This window comes from Euprymna scolopes, chromosome 15 (genome assembly GCF_053919585.1).
Source record: "Euprymna scolopes isolate OS-2025 chromosome 15, ASM5391958v1, whole genome shotgun sequence".
NCBI classification, from domain to species: Eukaryota; Metazoa; Mollusca; class Cephalopoda; order Sepiida; family Sepiolidae; genus Euprymna; species Euprymna scolopes.
In genome coordinates this window covers 37,562,407-37,575,346 of record NC_136496.1, presented here as the reverse complement: position 1 = coordinate 37,575,346, position 12,940 = coordinate 37,562,407, and the positions used below count along the sequence as shown (strand labels likewise).

The following is a 12,940-nucleotide window of genomic DNA, read 5'->3' as shown; positions in this document are numbered from 1 at the left end:
AAATAAAATCGAGCCAAATAGAGAACAAACGAGGACATGAAGCTTTAGTTATTTGGCATTTTCTTAAAAGAAAAAAAAATTAAAAAAAAAAAAAAAAAGGGCCAGAATTCACTTTTTCTGAATTTCAAAACAAACAGAATTCCACTAAAAAACACTGAATTCACATTCCTGGAATTTCCATAAACAGAGTTTCTTTACAAGAACTTCCCATGTGTGAAACACATTACTACAGGAATGCTTTCCAGCAGGCTACAACATGTTCATTTTTAAATCTAATGGCTACACAAAACTCATCATAAACAATCCTCATAAGTAATAAAAGTTTCTACATTCCATTCAACATTTTCAATACTTTCATATTCTATCCATCTGATTGTAATCCTTATCCTCAATTGTCTTTTAGCCTTGATAAATGTGGACTCATCAGTAAACAAAAAAAAAACGACACCTCTTTTATTCAACGCATGCATATATATTGGCAGCATTAATGGTCATCGATTATATAAATGAAAAGTTGTTTGTCAGGCTAAAAGTCAAAAACTACACAAGACACATCCTCAATGATATATTTTTTTGGTATTGTCTTGGACAAAATGCAGGCATATTTTTTTTTTTTAATATTCATTCGTTTGAGGGTTATCAGGAACAAACTTAGTCAAGGAAAAAGTTGATATTTAGTGCGATTTTTTAATGTTATCTAAAACTTTGTCAACGATTTTTTTTCTAGTTGCCAGAGAATAGGAGAGAAGAGAGAGGGGACACAGAGAGAGAAGTTTTAAAAGAAAGATGATACACCCCCCCCCTTTAACTTTTCTATGTTGTTCACTATGATATCGGACAACAGTTTATTTTTTTTTTTTAATCACACACACACATATATATTTGGTGATGGGCAAATGGAAATAACTAAAAATACATTTTACCAGTAAATGCTATAATAGACATTATAATGTATGCCCTTAGTGTTAAATGTCCATTTATCTCAAAGTTGTGATATATTCAAATAATTGGCTTAAGGGGAAAATAAATCTATAAAACCTTCAATAATCATTTTACTATTCCAATAACGATTACAGAACTCCATTAAGGCCATAAAATTGCATTGATGTTTTTTCTCCAAGTTGTACTATCCTATAATAACTTGATTTTACCTGACTTAGTATGATGTGAAAAATCACCACTAGTGAAATTATAATTTGTCATTCAAAACAAAAAAAGTTTTAACTTCAAAGTAGACATTGTCGTTTGATCAAGATATATTTGTTAATGTTACTGGGACACTGATAAACTAATTGCTGTTTACAGTAAATATCTTTAACAATAAATACAAATTGGATAGCAAGATTACTCTGGGAAGTAATAATTGTGCTAATAATGATTATAATAAAGATAATTTGTAATATCTATTACAACGATGAGAGATTGGCTAACAAAAGTGGGCTGATAAAAAAATCAATTAACATTGAAGTGTGGGTCAGAATGCACTTTTGGAATTCAAATGTGTTATGACTGTGGCTATGACAAGAGAATATTCTTTTCATTATTTTGACTCTCGAGTATATGTCAATATCTTATATGGTTTTAGATAGACTGATGTGGTTCTCGATTGATTAACTGTATCTGTGTCAGATATATACTTGAGAGTCAAAATAATGAAAAGAATATTCTCTTGTCATAGCCCTAGTTATGACCAAGTTATGACCAATCATAAGAGTTTATTTGAAACAAATTGTTATTTGTATTAATTTGAACTACTGTTCTTATGTTTCAGCCAATGTAACCTCCATCTTCTGGTGCATTTTGTTGAATTCAGGAATCTTTCTGTCAAACTTGGAAATCTGCACAAAATTGCAAACAGAACCATTTCTTTAATCCATAATCTGCGATGCAATAGATAAAGTACTACATAAAATTAAGTTTTAAATAACACACTTTTGAAGGTTGATAGTTCAATCCTCAGAGCAGGCGGTACTAAGAATATAGTTATAAATTACTTCTACTCTGTCATGGAGAACATGCTACCCTTGTGGATAAAATAAAGGATTTTGTTAAAAAAATCTGTAAATTCCAGAGTTTGATAAAAATATTCCAGAGTTTGACAAGATAAATCTGAAGGTTGGTGGATACATTGACAGAAACATTGTGAGAATAATGCTCAATATGAGAACAATAGTCCGAATACTCAAAATAATACAAATTATCAATCCTCATCTCAAAAGTTTGGTAACATTAATTGTAATGTGTTGTGTGCAATGAAGAATGTGGGGAAACAAACAATTTTGAAAAATATTTTGGGAAATTGAAAATACCAGTGCAAAAATTGCATAACTCTTCTGATAGGAACTACAGAGCACTTCGGTATATAAATGACAGATGCGAGAAAAATATGTGAACATTATACAAACAATAAAAGCAAGCAATGAAAATTTCTTTCTGTGTTTTCGAGTCTTCATCTGTGAACAATCCTCCATAAGAAGATGCTTTGGGAAATGCTAGAATTCCCCAATGAAACACAAATAACTTTTACTTTGCATGCTTATGCAATATGGAATACTCAATTAGATATTGGCTCTCTGATGCATAATTTATACAACGCAATGCCATGCAGAAGCATTTGAGAAATTTCATGGCCTTTCACATGCGACTACTCACAAAGAATTAACAAGATATCAAGATATTTGAAGTTGTGTTATATAAGATGTGAAAGCAAGTTTATCTAGTCTCTTATGTTATTATAGTCTTTTCTCTATTTTTTTTTTTTAACTTATTTTCACCCCAAAAAATACACATTGTTGCCGAGAGGGGCCACATTTATAAGGGTATCCTAAGTAGATAGTAGTACAGCAAGATGTTACATCTAAATTTCTTAATGTTAACACTGTTAGAGAAACAGTGAACAAGAAAGGAATTCCAAAGGCTGGCACTTTGAAGACAGAAACTATTAGAAACTATTAGGACCTCTATAGGAAAGGGGTTAGAGGTATTCATGTTAAGAGGGCATAAGTACAGAAAGTTTGTGGGAGGACATTCTGTTTATTTGAAAACAAGTGCAGGGATGCAACAATGCTGTGACGGGACAAGGGTCGAAGCTTGGTAGGCAGTATGAGGTCTAGTTTTTTTTAATCCTGTCTACGAGGAAGAGACTAGTGGTTGGTGCGCCAGCTAAAATTTGATAACAATAATCCATGTATTAATTTTTATTTATTGCGAACTATTATCCTCATCTTTTCTAGAAAAGATGAGGATAATAGTTCGCAATAAATAAAAATTAATGAATAATACTCATCTCAATGAATTCTAATTAAATAATATAATAATCCATGTATAGGAAAGTGGTGACTTTGTAGAGATATAGGATATACTGGTAGGTATGAAAAGTTTTTCTAGCCCGATAGAGGGAGCCCACTTCTTTTCAGCAGACTTGACAGTATCTTCTATGTACTTGTTTCAATTCATGTTACCTGTAAATGTTAGGTCGAGGAGTTTGAATGTTGGACTCTTAAGTAGACTGCTATTAGTCAGGGTAATCGGTGGTTGGAATAGTTTTTTTTTATATATATAATTATTAAGGGAAAAGAGTATTGTATTAGTAGCATTAAACAAAAACAGACATTTTTAGATTTACTTTTACTAGAAAGATTATGTTTTACGTTCAGGTTAGTGAAAAGGAAACAGATGCAAATTTCTTGTAAAAGTTCAAAGTTGATTATTAGACAGCACTATTGATCCAAGTGAATGAACTGTATCAAATGTACATTCTTTTCTGTTAAATGTATTATTTAATGCTCTAGTGTTCTAATTTTGTTTTGCGGTTTTTCAAGTGGATGAAATGGTTCATGACATGTTTTGTATTGCTGGTTTTTTTTTTGTTTTGTTTTTTTTTGGTAGAAGTGACACAAGTTTCAAACTATCCTAAAATTATGAAGACGATACAGAAAACAGTGTCAGGTTATTAAAAAAAATAATAATGTTGAGTTTTATATTAAATTTTTTTTAACTCATATTCACTCCAAACAAGGTAAACTGCCACTGAAACCTACAGGGACACTCTAAGGAGGGAGTTAAGCAGTGAGACATCTGTTCACATTACATTTAAACTTATGCCTAATAATACAGTCAGGGCAGTAAAATACAGAGAGAGAATTCCAAAGTCTATTCGAAAGAAGAAACTTCCAGAGTAAAAAGCTGTCCAGTGTCAAGGCATCACTATAATGAAGGCATGAAATTTTGCTGCTCATCTGGTTAGTTGGGAGTATTTACGTCAGTGCTATAAACGATTTCATAGTTCCATTAAAGTACTTGTAAGTACAGGGATACAATACTGTGGTGATGGAACAGGAGTTGGAGCTTGGTTGACAGTGTAGGAGCCATTAGATTGGAGAGTCTTTAGATCATCCAGATTTCAAATAAATGCATATTTTTAATAGCTTAATGCAATACAAGAGAAAAAATGTACAGTTATTTTTTTTCTTCATTACAATTAGACATATATTAATGCTAAATATATAATTTTATTTTAAATAGTAATACTTTCTCTAAATTCATATATTATTAAATTTATGTCAAACATTACGTGCACAGGATCATTGCACTTGTTGTTTTGCTGACCTAAAGTTGTTATTTGATTCAGCTGCAACAGAAGAATTCTCTTTCCAAACAACAACAAAAAAAAACACAACTCCAGTTTAAAAACAATTAGCAAAGGTTTATTTGGGGGGGGGGGAGGTTAAAGTAGTACTTCTTTTTTTTTAGGTTAAATAGCAGACTTGTAAAATGAGATTTTTGTCTGACCAAATCGAAATATAAGTTCAGTCAACACAATCCTTTTGATAAGAGCATCAAGGGCCCACCTTGTCTGGAGAGGCACACAAGTCCAACTGTCTGCCAAACCTCCAAAAAACCCATGTCATGCCCAGAGGGCCAGCTCTAGCTACCTCTCCTTCCATCTCCTTTCACACCTGATAGGAAATGTCAGATTCTGGCCTTTGTCAGTGGTCACCATTCAACCACCCAGATGCTGACTACTTGAGATATCCACTAAAGATAATAGTTTAATAATGTCTATTAAAACGGCTTATTTGCAGATAATCTCTGACAACACTATTCCAGAGTGGGTTGCTCTCCGTCCGAACCTCATTTAATAAGCTATTTATTTTATTATTATTATCAATAAGCATTTATTTTATTATTATTATTATTATTATTATTATTATTAATAATAATCATTTAATAAGCTATTTATTTTATTTCAGACAACAAAACATATCTTGGATGATCAGACTCAAACCAGGGATATTTTCAATTCTCAATGCCCCTTTCATTTAGCCAGATATCTGCCACTTGCAACGTCTGCCATTTGCATCTACCACTAAAACATGCAGCAATGCACATGATTGCAACAAGTAGCTTGCGGCATAAATGGAACATTTATGTTGATTATTCGGACTATTGTTTTCATTTTGAATCCCAAGTTTCACTAGATTTAACCTCCGACCTTCAGAAGCATCTCGTCAAACTAAGGAATCTGAACGGAATTTTGAATGGAACTTATTTTGTTTGGAACTCTGAATCTCCTATCTGTATTCTTGGGAATTACTGCCATCCATAGTTGTTGTTTTCTCTAGCTCTACGTTTTTAGCCAAGTAAGCCTCTGGGTAGGATTGAAACCGCTATCTCCAGACAATTCTCACCTGGAACCGTAGTGATTCAATGTCTCTATCCACTGCAGCACGGGCCCCAAAGGGCAATCAAGGTTAGATTTTTTGCTCTTATAAATCTACGTTTATTTATTATCTGATCTTCCATAGTCGGGTCCATACCCGAATGGTATATATATTATTTAATTGGAATTCATTATTGAGATGTCTAGAAGTGTAAGCCATGTTTAGTTTCAGAACAGTTTCAGATGTTTCGTTGTTCTAAACAAGTTTTGAGAGGTGACTTGTTTGCAGTAGACAGTTCCACAGAGCAAAGTATTCTTACCGTGTCGAGACGGAAAAAACATGTGAAATTACTACAGAAAAGGTTTAATATTTATGGAGCAATTCTGGTTTCTGATTGGTTGGTAGCAGAACGTGAAATAATTTGATTCGTCAGTTCCTAGCAGCATCGTTTATAAATAGAATCGTCCAACTGTGTGGGATCATACCCCATTCTATGTCCAAAATATTGCAACAAGATGAGTATTATTAATTTATTGTTGTTAGTTGTTGTTTCACAATGGTCACAACGAAGAAAGATGAGAATAATAGTCTGCAATAAATTAATTAATTAATTAATAATACTCATCTCAATAATGAATTTCAATTAAAATAATATAAATGCTAGCATATAACACAGGTCTTAAACCGATGATAACGGTTATGTTGATGATGATCTTTTGGGGAAAAACTTGTATCATCAATTGTGACAAAACATGGATCCTTTATGATAATCAGCAATTATCGACTGAGCTCCTATCTGATTTCTCCTTATAAAACTATCAAAAGTAAGAATTCCACTTTCTGTCACAACTGCAAATATTTTTCTATTCTATCACTAGCATACATCAAACAGAATTTCCATGAACAGAGTTTCTTTCCAAGGATTTTACATCTGTGGAACTAATTGCAACAGGATTACTTCTTGAAGTCTACAACTTGTCCATCTTCAAATCCAATCTCAATGAATACTCATCATAAACATTCGCACAAGTCATTATATTCTGTTCACTATTTTATCAATCCTCTCCGCATAATATTCATTGGCATTCAACCTACAATCTATCCATTTCTTTAACTCTTTATTCTTGAGTTGCTTTTAGCCTTGATGAATAGTGATTCATCTATATATATAAAAGCGAAAATGTATGTATGTTTGTGTGTCTGCTAAAAACTTTTGATCGACGGAACAAAAATTCACAAACTTGGTATCATATTAAAGCCCCACCCTCCAGACGACAAATATCGAAAAATTAGCCCAAAAGGACCATCAGAAGTGCATCAACTGATCGATTTTCTGCAGGGGGGAGGGGGGCAAAAAAAGTGACATTTTAATATTAAACATTACATATTTTTAAATTGATTTATAACTGCCCCCAAAAATACGGGCGCCAACTCTTCTACATAAAGTATACACGGGGCCATTTATTTTGGGTCAACTTGTATTTAAAACCCGCTGAGTCATGTTACGTGATCTTGACGTCAGCAAGCTCTAATGGCAGTCTGAATTTAAAATTTAAAAATGTTATCGGTAAAAAAACATTTAACCCTCACACAAGCTAAACTATGAACTTCTACGCTATGACAACGTTACCAAAGTTATTAGCCCATTAAAAATAACAAGCCAAAAATGTGAAGTAAAAAAAAAAAAATACGCTTACAAAAAATATTAACGATCGAAGTTTTTACAAAAAAAAAACAAAAACAGCCAGACGCCATTTTCTTTTTTAGTAACATTCTTTAGAGTAAGGAAGACGAAGTGAGAGAAAGAGAGAGAGAGACACATACACAAACGCAAACAGAGAGAGAGATACAGACAGATAGAGAGAAATGTCTAGACAGGAAACGAAATACGTAATTTAATAAACGCTAATGTGAAGTAAAACAAAAAAAATAAAATACTGCTACATCATCTCATAACACACCCGCGATGACCTCATTTAGTGACTATCTGTCAATCAAACCTCTTTCACTCGCTTTATAAGCCTTATTTTAACACTATAATCAATTCCTCTTACTCTTGGCTTACACGGTTAAGTGGTTGGAGTTTGTTTCACCTCCGCGTCAAGGCTCCAGGGTTCAATCCAGCCTCACAACCAAAACTATTTTTTTTTTCTTTTACATCTTTAGACACGCGGGCAACGTTTCTTTTTTTTTTTTTTTACTTTGGTTATTCTTTAGTTTACTGGATAATTTAAAATACATTCATATTTATTTAAGCACTTAACTGGTAGTTATTTCATAAAAGTACAATTCAAATTCAATTTTTGGAGAAATGAGGCGTCAGATTTTGGAGAACAGTAAAGTACAATGCGAATCGGATTTTTTTTTGTTTGTTTTTCGAAAAGAATTATTGCTTTTAAAAAAACTTAAAATGTGATTCAGTGAACGTGTATGCAAAAAAGTCGTTTTTAAATTAGGAATTTAAAATGAAATTCGGTTATATTTGCTGAAAAGAAAAAAATTGTTGCTCCATTTTAAATGTAGTAAAAGTTTGATTCAGTCAGATTTTCTAAAAAAAAAAAAAAAAAAAAAAAAAAAAGTCACCTTTGACTGAAGTTAAAATGGAATTCGGTTGGATTTTATAGAAAAAGTCGTTTTAAAATGAATTTTTAAAATGCGATTCGGTTTGGGGGTTTTCTGAAAAAGTCCTTGCTTTTAAGTGAAGAACTGGAAATGCAATTCAGTTGTGTTGTATAAAGGAGCCATCACTTTTAAGTGAGGGCTAGCTGTGTCTAGCCGAGTATTGTGGGCTAGCTGCATCAAGCCGTGTCTGACTGTGGGCTAGCTGTGTCTGGCCATGGGCTAGCTGCATCTGGCCATGGACTAGCTGTGTCTAGCCATGTCTGGTCATGGGCTAGACATGTCTGGCTGTGTTTAGTTGTGTCTGGTCAAGTAGTGTGGGCTAGTAGAGAGACTAGCAGGGTTTTAAGTTTATGAGGTGATCTTTAAGGGGAATGTAGTTTGATAGGCAGTAATTTGCATATTAATGAGGCTACACACCAAAATGAAGTAGTATAAGGCCGGAAATCAAGACGGCGGGGGTCGAAAACTGGACTGAACGGGTCAGAACTTAGAATGTTGTTCGAATGCTGACAAGAATCCATTTTTTTTTTTTTTGTAAAGGACAAAATATGAAAAATGAGAGTTAAAAAGATTGTCAAAAGTAAACCATAAGTCCACTTTTTATTCTCCTTGAATTGAACTCTGAAATTCTGTCTAATCCAGTAATATCATTTGGAATGAGTTCAGTTATGTTAAAAATGGAAACACGGTACAATCAGAAATATGGAAAATAATTTTTTAAATCAGAAAAAAAAAAAAAACTTGGTACTCACTTAAACAAAGGTGGAGATGTCCTTAATTTCACAACATTTTGGAAAGGGCCTTCCACAACTGAAATTTTAATAGAGAACAAGCAAATTATTAAAACAGTGTCGATCAGTAAATATCCAAATCGTACCAATTGTTAAAAAGAATCATTCACTAATAATGCTAAAATTCTTATTGTTTCACAAGTTAATATGAAAACTTACTTGACGAGAGAAAAAAAAAAAGAGATGAAGGCACTTCTTTTAGACAGTACACTGTGATATGTGACATGTTTATCTGGTGGTTATGTTTTCATGGGGTTGTCTGTTAATTTGATACAAAAACTGGTGGACAATTTGTGAGAAGACAAATAGAAATAATACATGTATCATAGTTATCTTCCCTTTATAAATTATTCCCCTTCGTAATGTATATTTTGAGGTTTATATATATATATATATATATATATATATATATATATAAAAGCGAACATGTGTGTACGTATGTATGTGTGTTTGCTTTTTGTGTATGTCTACAAAAGGCTTTTTTCGCCGTGATTCTCGGTTGGCTCACTCCTTCTTAAAACTTTTTATATGCTGTCTAAATAATAATATCTACGACTAAGGAACTCGGGTCGCAGCTATCTTTAATTTACCCGACTTTTACAAGCTATTTTCGAGATTTTTTTTTTTTTTTTTTTTTTTTACAAAGGCATCACCACATTATCAAGGCCCAGAGGCCACTCAAGGATAAGGGTTAAAGAGTGTACAGTAGAAATTGGTCAATATAATAATCATTAGTAATGAAAAATTTGGCAAATTTAATAACCTATATGGAACGGCCCATCAAGAACTTATTTACTTTAGACTTGAACACAACCATATTGTAGTCAGCCGGAAAGCAGGAAAACGGAAGACAATTCCACAGGCGTGCAGTTCTAAGAAAGAAGCTTTGTTCATGATATTTTTTGATCGCCGCGTAGCGGGGAAAACAGAAACTGACTTCCAGCGCAAAACTAGGTCAAACATCACGCGATTTAACGTTCTTGCACCTGCTAATTTCGGTTTAAAAACGTCAACTTAACACACTTATCAAATTCATCTATTCCCGCGATCGAGATGGTTAGGTCACAGTTTTTTTTTTTCCATTTCCTTTCCACCTCTACGTCAAAGGTTCGGGGTTCAAGCCTACCTTTCTACTAAAACTTTTTTTTTTGTCTTTTATACCTTCAAACACCCGGTCAACGTTTTTTTTAATTTTTTTTTTTAAACAGCGTTGTTTTTATCTACCTCCCCCTCCCCCAACACACACACCGCCAAACACCCGGGCAACGCAGAGTACTCCTGCTAGTCTATAATATAAATCTCACTTGTTTGTTTAAATGTATGTATGTTTGTATGTCTGCCTAAAACTTTTGACAGAGACAAGGGATTTTCACGAGATAGGTATCGTTTTGAAGCTCGACCCTTCAGACGACAAATATCGAAAAATTGGCGATAAACATTAATTCCTTCACCTCAACTGGGCACTTTTCTACAAGGACGAGTCACTTTTTTTGTCGATATTTTCAAAAGTCATCCCCTCTTTTCGATTGACTAGCCTTAATTTATACCTTTGTTACTTTTGGTTTGTTGATGGATGCAACAGCAAAGATGTCACATTTTTTTCACATTCTTTTCCTCCTTCACGGTACGGGTTTGAGCCTGCCAGCCCACTACCACTTTTTTTTTTTTTTTTTTTGCTCAACACACACCTCCAAACACCCTGGCAACACCGGGCATGTATACTAGTTTATAATAGAAATCTTACCTGTCTGTTTAAATGTATGTATGAATGTATGTTTGTATGTCTCACAAAACCTTTCGACAAAGGAAACGGATTTTCATGAGATCGGTATAATTTTGAAACTCGACCCTTCAGAGAACAAATATTCAAAAATTGGCTAAAAGCATGAATTTTTTCACCTTCAACTGGGCACTTTTCTACAAAGAGGGGTCACTTTTTTTGCTGATATTTTTGAAAGACATCACCTCTTTTCGATTGTAGAGCCTTAATTTATACCTATGTCACTTCCGATTTGGCGATGGGAGCAACAGCTAATGCGTCACTTTTTTTTTTTTTTTTCTTACTTTCTTTTCTTCCTTCGTTTGAGCCTGCCTGCCTACTACAACTTTTTTTTTTTTGTCAACACATACCTCCAAACACCCGGGCAATGCCGGGCACCAAGGCTAGTTTAACATAAAAGTCAATATTTTATCCATAATAAATCCCTTTTATATCGATAAGAGTCTGGAAAGTTTTCAACAATTCTCACAATTCCTGTTAACATTAAAAATCTGGAAAAAAAATCTCAAATCTAAAAAGATAATATTTATCAATAATTAGTTTTTTTATTTTTTTTATCTTTACATTTTATCATTCCAAATTAATGATAGGTCATCATCATCATATTCAATTTAACTTTGTCCTCTGTATTCTGATGGTTAGTAATGGCAGAAGCTTCTTCGAACTTACGTCATCCACTCCTAACTCTTTCGATCATAACAGCAACAAAAAAGCAATAATTATTAGCATGAGTTACGTCCCTTATAAATACTAGCTGGAATAAAAGCCTCACAAATAGCAACATAACATTGAACTACCCTCCAATCCATAAAGATAAGAGACTAGGCTGAATGATGCTGAACAATTTTTTTTATATAGTAAGTCCCAAGTCTGACAAATCTTAACTTCTTTAATTCTATCTTTTGGAAAAATTAAAAAAAAAAAAAAAAAAAGGTATACATATTTAATTTCTTTTTAGAAATTATTTAAATGTCTAACATAACATCTTGTTACGATGCTTTACATATATAATTTCACATTTCTGGCTCTAATCATCCACTCTATTATAAAGACTAATATGTATTAATTTGTTTATATATTAATAAATAGATATTTGCACAGTCAGAAAATTTCGTAATGTTTTCTTTCTTTTTTTATTTATTTCCTTATTTCTATACCAATTTATGCATTTTATTTTTCTGCACTTTTAAACATTCTAATTTGAGATGCTTCCTTTTTAACTTCACTGATTGATATATATATATATATATATATATATATGCGCAATACAGCACAATTATATTAACACACCAGTTCTCGCCAGATCACTGAAGTTAAACAACGTTGAGCTTGAGTCTGGCCAGTACCAGGTGGGTGACCATTTGGGAAGATTAGGTGCTGTATATACCATGCCAAGTCATAGAAATTTCGAGGTTGGTATCTTGAGGCACATTAATTCACTGGGAGAAATGCACCCTCAGTTTTCATTAAGTCATGCATCTAGGAGAAGGAAACTCTGATGTAAAAATCTGCAGTCTATTGTATATTCTGTCCTGTGACAGTTATCTGCACTGACGAAGGTTAGCAGTAATTCCAAAAAAGTGAGGTTGGTTTTACACAAAGCCTTCACCACTATAAACAAATCATCTGTGTGAATTTCCAAGAAACTTAGTTGTTGTGGCAGAACCTCACATGTCAAAATCGACGGGATAGTCTATCATATATATATATATATATATATATATATATATATATATATGAATATTAATGCAAACGGAGCATAATTTTTTCTAATCATTTTTTTTTAATCTGACCCTTGACATAATTGATAAAGTGCTAAATTTAATCAGTTCTAAGTGACAGTCTTCTAGAAATTAAAATTCAACCCTTAGTACAGGCAATGCTAATAATATAATTAAAAACTGCTCAAAACTTCTACACAACCATGGGTAACAGAATGAGAACAATCCATGCTCAGGGATCAAAAAAAAAAAAAAAAAGAGTTCCGTACAAAATTCTGTATAGACTCCAAACTTCAAAAAGACGCACTTGGAATAAGGTTGGTGATTACACCGGACAAAAACCGTCCTGGGTGAAATGGATGG

General features: G+C 32.9%; 1 protein-coding gene across 6 annotated transcripts in view; it reads right to left on the bottom strand.

Moving 5' to 3' along the window:
- The window catches only part of LOC145293786 (sorting nexin-14-like), a 1,078,299-nt gene that overhangs the window by 1,024,144 nt on the left and 41,215 nt on the right, over positions 1–12,940 (bottom strand). For all 6 annotated transcript variants that reach the window (XM_080140331.1, XM_080140332.1, XM_080140333.1 and 3 more), the window contains exon 15: positions 9,038–9,095. In XM_080140331.1, the coding sequence (XP_079996457.1) occupies positions 9,038–9,095 (58 nt within the window). The remainder of the gene's footprint in view (positions 1–9,037; positions 9,096–12,940) is intronic.